Source organism: Cyprinodon variegatus, unplaced genomic scaffold, assembly GCF_000732505.1.
Source record: "Cyprinodon variegatus isolate N-32 unplaced genomic scaffold, C_variegatus-1.0 Scaffold1897, whole genome shotgun sequence".
Lineage (NCBI taxonomy): Eukaryota > Metazoa > Chordata > Actinopteri > Cyprinodontiformes > Cyprinodontidae > Cyprinodon > Cyprinodon variegatus.
In genome coordinates, this window is record NW_015152350.1 from 61,931 (window position 1) to 66,288 (window position 4,358).

The following is a 4,358-nucleotide window of genomic DNA, read 5'->3' on the forward strand; positions in this document are numbered from 1 at the left end:
TTGTTGGACTGTTACTGGATGCATGTAATGAACTTATATTGTCGCGCTTAAGGATGCCACGTATACATCAGTAAAAGACCCAAGTAATTGGGTGTTCTACCAAAGACTAATGTATGTAAATGTCTGCTCAGATATGTACAACAATAATAGCAAGGTTTCAGGCACAGCTGTGCAACTGGATATATCTAATGTATATACATTTATAATAGGATAGAGCTTAAATTGAGCAATATAGACTGAAATAGTTGATTAGTTATTTATTCCAACAGAAAACTCAGGTCTCTGTGTTTTTTTGCTTAGGTACGTGCAGCCCCCTGTGATCAACCTTTCTTCAATTTACAAACACAGCACAGCTTTGTCTCCCACCGTTTTCATCTTGAGCCCTGGCACTGACCCAGCCAGTGATCTCATGAAACTGGCAGAGGCATCAGGCTTTACAGACAGGTTCAAGATCCTTGCAATGGGCCAAGGGCAAAATAAGGTACTGAACATGTTCTGCTGTATATGCTAGCAGTTCTTCCCCTGAAATGAAAACCTTTGGTTCACTGTTTGGTTTTTATCATGAAGGTGTCACTAGATCTGTTAAAAAGGTCAGTCATTCAAGGTCATTGGCTGATGCTGCAGAACTGCCACTTACTGGTGAAGTGGTTAAAAGAACTGGAGAAGACATTGGAACAAATCAATGATGCCAACCCCGACTTCCGCTTATGGATCACAACCAATCCCATCAAGGAGTTCCCTGTTGGCATTCTACAAAACTCTCTGAAGGTGAAACACATTTCCTAACCTTCTGAGATGCTGTTTTTTCTCCATTCCTTCTTGATCCCGTCAGTGAATAAGTCTATAAGACTGATTTACATATTTTAGCTTTATGTAATGACATCATTAAGGCAGCAGAGATAAATCAAATGTAACTATCGAGTAGTCTTCTAAAAATATCTGTTACTTTACACTAATAATAATTTGCAAAACTTTCTATAGCTCTCTGCTAATGTACTCAGACTATTTGGACCTTTTGATGTTTTTTTATCTCATCACCCTCATTATAACTAATAGAGTTTTAGAGATAGAGTTGAAGTAAAATTATTTAATCACTTGAAAATAGAAGCATTTATTTTTTAATTAGCATCCATCAAACCTATTTTTCCCACCTTTACAGTTGCGGGACCCTTTGGTGCGTCTCTAGTAGCTTTTCTACATCTACAGACCTCCTCACTTTTTCAAGCAGGATAGCTTAAACTTGGTCATGTTGGATGGATTTTGTTTGTAATCATTTGTCATCCAAAGGTCAGATGTAAAGCAACCATAGATGCCAGGTGAAAGACATTTGGCAATCAGTAAAGAAGCCTGCTTGCTTTTAAATTAGATTTGATCATACTTAAAGTCGTAGGGAAGTCATATTTAAATTTAAATCATTCTGACTTAAACATATATGTAAATGTACTCTTTATCATACCATATTGTCCAGAAATGTAGAAAATTTCTATTTAAAAAAAAAATCCCGTCTTAAAATCTGTTTAGTTTTTTCGTTATCTTCTGCAGGCCAGTTAGTTATATGTCAGCCTGAACACCTAAATTCGGCCAATCATATATCAACGGTCATCTGTCAATCAAATTTTTTCAGTCATAGCATCTTGATTCATATGCATGTTTCCTCTGTCCATAGCGTTCCTTGACAGTGTCGTTTCTAAGTCACCAGTTTAGTGATACTTGGTCCCAATGGAATTTCCCATTGGGAACCTACTAGCACTAAGTTGCTAACTGGTTAGCAAGATGCTTTTGACTAACCGGCCACAACCAAACTTGCTTGCGAACTTTCCGTCACAACAATCCCGCCCCCTTGATAAACGACCAATCATATTCACTTTATTAATTCGTGTAAAGTCGTTCACCACTCGGGAGAATTCAGAAATGCAACAGTTGGAAAAGCTGCTTCCCCACGACTTGAAAGCAAAACTTCACAAGTGAAATAATGTGAATGTTTTTGGACATGGATCCCCTCTAAAATAGTATTTTTCTATGTAGCTATAAGAAAATCACGTTCACAAACAATTTCTAGACATGTAAATCCTTTTTGACGTTGTTTGTAGGTAGTGACGGAGCCCCCCAGCGGTCTCAAGCTCAACATGAAGGCCACGTACTCCAAAATCTCGCCTAAAATCTTGGAGGCATGTCCACATCCTATGTTCAAAAGCTTGGTGTATGTGCTGGCCTTTTTCCATGCCGTGGTGCAGGAGAGGAGAAAGTATGGAAAGACTGGCTGGAATGTGCCCTATGACTTCAGCGAGTCAGACTTCTTTGTAAGTGGTGCAACTCTTAATTTACAGAAGTGCAAAACACTTCTAAGCTTTGTGTTGATGTAGCTCTCCTTAACAGGTTTGTATGGAGATCCTGAACACCTACCTGACTAAAGCATACAGGCAAAAAGATGGTAATATCCCATGGGAAGGCCTGAAATATCTCATTGGAGAGGTAAGGCTGTGGTATGAGCTCTTCTGCGTTCTTCCTTGTATGATTTCAGATGCTACAAACGAAATTTGTACCTCTCACTAGGTGATGTATGGCGGGCGAGTTATAGATAGCTTCGATCGCAGGATCCTGACTGTCTACATGGAAGAATACTTTGGGGATTTCCTCTTCCATACCTTTCAGAAGTTCCACTTCTTCAGAAACAAAGATGCAGTTTACAAAATACCTCCAACTGGGCCAAAGGCAGCATATGTTGGTGAGCTCCTGCCTCAGCTCTCTGAAGTAAGACAGACAACAGCTCAGTGTTTGCCTGCACTCACGGCTTTAACCTGCTTTGTCTTACAGCTGAGATTAATAGCATGCCGCTGGTAAACACACCAGAGGTTTTGGGTCTTCATTCCAATGTAGAGATAGAATATAACACCCTGGCTGTGAAAGAGATGTGGGCTCATCTGATAGACCTTCAACCTTGGACTGGTATGATGTGTTTCTCTACTGGAATTTCACAGACCACTACTACCAAAAACCATTTTGTTGATGTATACCCTGTATGAGAACTTCTTCACTTTCAAAAAACTAAGATTGGAGGCATTTTTGTGTGCTTTATTTCCCCTTTAAAGGTGAATCTAGTGGAAACCTTACGAGGGAAGAGCAGATAAGCCAGGTGGCCCAGGACATCCAGAGCAAACTTCCTGAGCTGTTTGACATAGAAGTGATTCATAAAAAGTTTGGCACAGATGTGTCTCCGACCTCAGTGGTTCTCCTTCAGGAGCTCGAACGCTTTAACAAACTGGTGGCTTGCATGCAGCAGTCTTTGGCTGAGTTGCAAAGGGTGAGACTGGGGACATTAGAAACATGCATGCATCGTGTCTTTGGCCTTTTAGTCCATCTCTAGAGCATTCAGGTGTGTCTTGTTTTCTTTAGGCCTTAGTTGGCGAGGTGGGAATGAGCAGTGAGCTGGAGGATGTGGCTCAGGCCCTTTTTAACGGCCACATTCCTGCCATTTGGAAGAAGCTGGCACCTGAGACTTTGAAGTCCCTTGGAAACTGGATGAGCCACTTCAAGAGGCGTCATGAGCAATATAACTACTGGGTAAACATGGTCAAAAAGACACCTTGATTTTGGAAAGTATGCCATAATAGTACAAACAAAGGACTACTATATAAATTTTGACCGAGGCAATAGGCTGATTTGAGATCTACTGAATAATATTTCATGCCCATATGCAGTAATTGGCCCGGATTGATGCTTTGGGCTGTCTGCTCACCTTAGGGTTGGATAATGTAGTCAAAATTATGTAGTCAGTTTCAGTCGATACGATATAACTTAGATGTCAATCTAAATAATCAATTTAAAAATATTCCAATATAACATTTTAGAAATAATCCTTAAAAACACACACACACATCTAACTATTTATATTTGGATCTAGAAGATCAACAGAATAAATCTAAAAAAAAAAAACCCAGGTTATTTTCTTTCTCTTCTCATGTCCATGGGATCTTTTTATGATTCTGATTCCTTTTTAAAAAAAAATATCTTTCATATGTTTGAGAAGAGAAATACATCTAAGCCTCCAAGCTACACTGTGTAATATTTGCAGAGGTTTATTTAAAGAAGTATGTTGCTTATTGTCATTTTATTTTATTGTCATTGATGAACTGAAAGTCGCTGCCTTAGAATTTGCTAAATATAATTACATAGTATGGGTTTTGCATTTATGGAGGCAGACATATTTGCCCAACAGAGCTGGATAACTAGTGACAGTACAGATCAACATTACACTCAAACTGGACAGCAGCAGGTTAGGCCTATATACAATCTATATCTTACACAGACTCTCTATGTAAGCTATCATTATCATCAGTTGACAAGATCTGTGATGTGAA

The 4,358-nt window shown here is 39.2% G+C and overlaps 1 protein-coding gene across 1 annotated transcript in view; it reads left to right on the forward strand.

The window, feature by feature from the left end:
* Window positions 1–4,358, forward strand: part of dnah10 (dynein, axonemal, heavy chain 10) — a 54,078-nt gene that overhangs the window by 47,572 nt on the left and 2,148 nt on the right. The window contains exons 68-75 of the mRNA XM_015404921.1: window positions 301–481; window positions 568–768; window positions 2,091–2,300; window positions 2,377–2,472; window positions 2,554–2,725; window positions 2,815–2,946; window positions 3,090–3,301; window positions 3,394–3,561. Of these exons, the coding sequence (XP_015260407.1) occupies window positions 301–481; window positions 568–768; window positions 2,091–2,300; window positions 2,377–2,472; window positions 2,554–2,725; window positions 2,815–2,946; window positions 3,090–3,301; window positions 3,394–3,561 (1,372 nt within the window). The remainder of the gene's footprint in view (window positions 1–300; window positions 482–567; window positions 769–2,090; window positions 2,301–2,376; window positions 2,473–2,553; window positions 2,726–2,814; window positions 2,947–3,089; window positions 3,302–3,393; window positions 3,562–4,358) is intronic.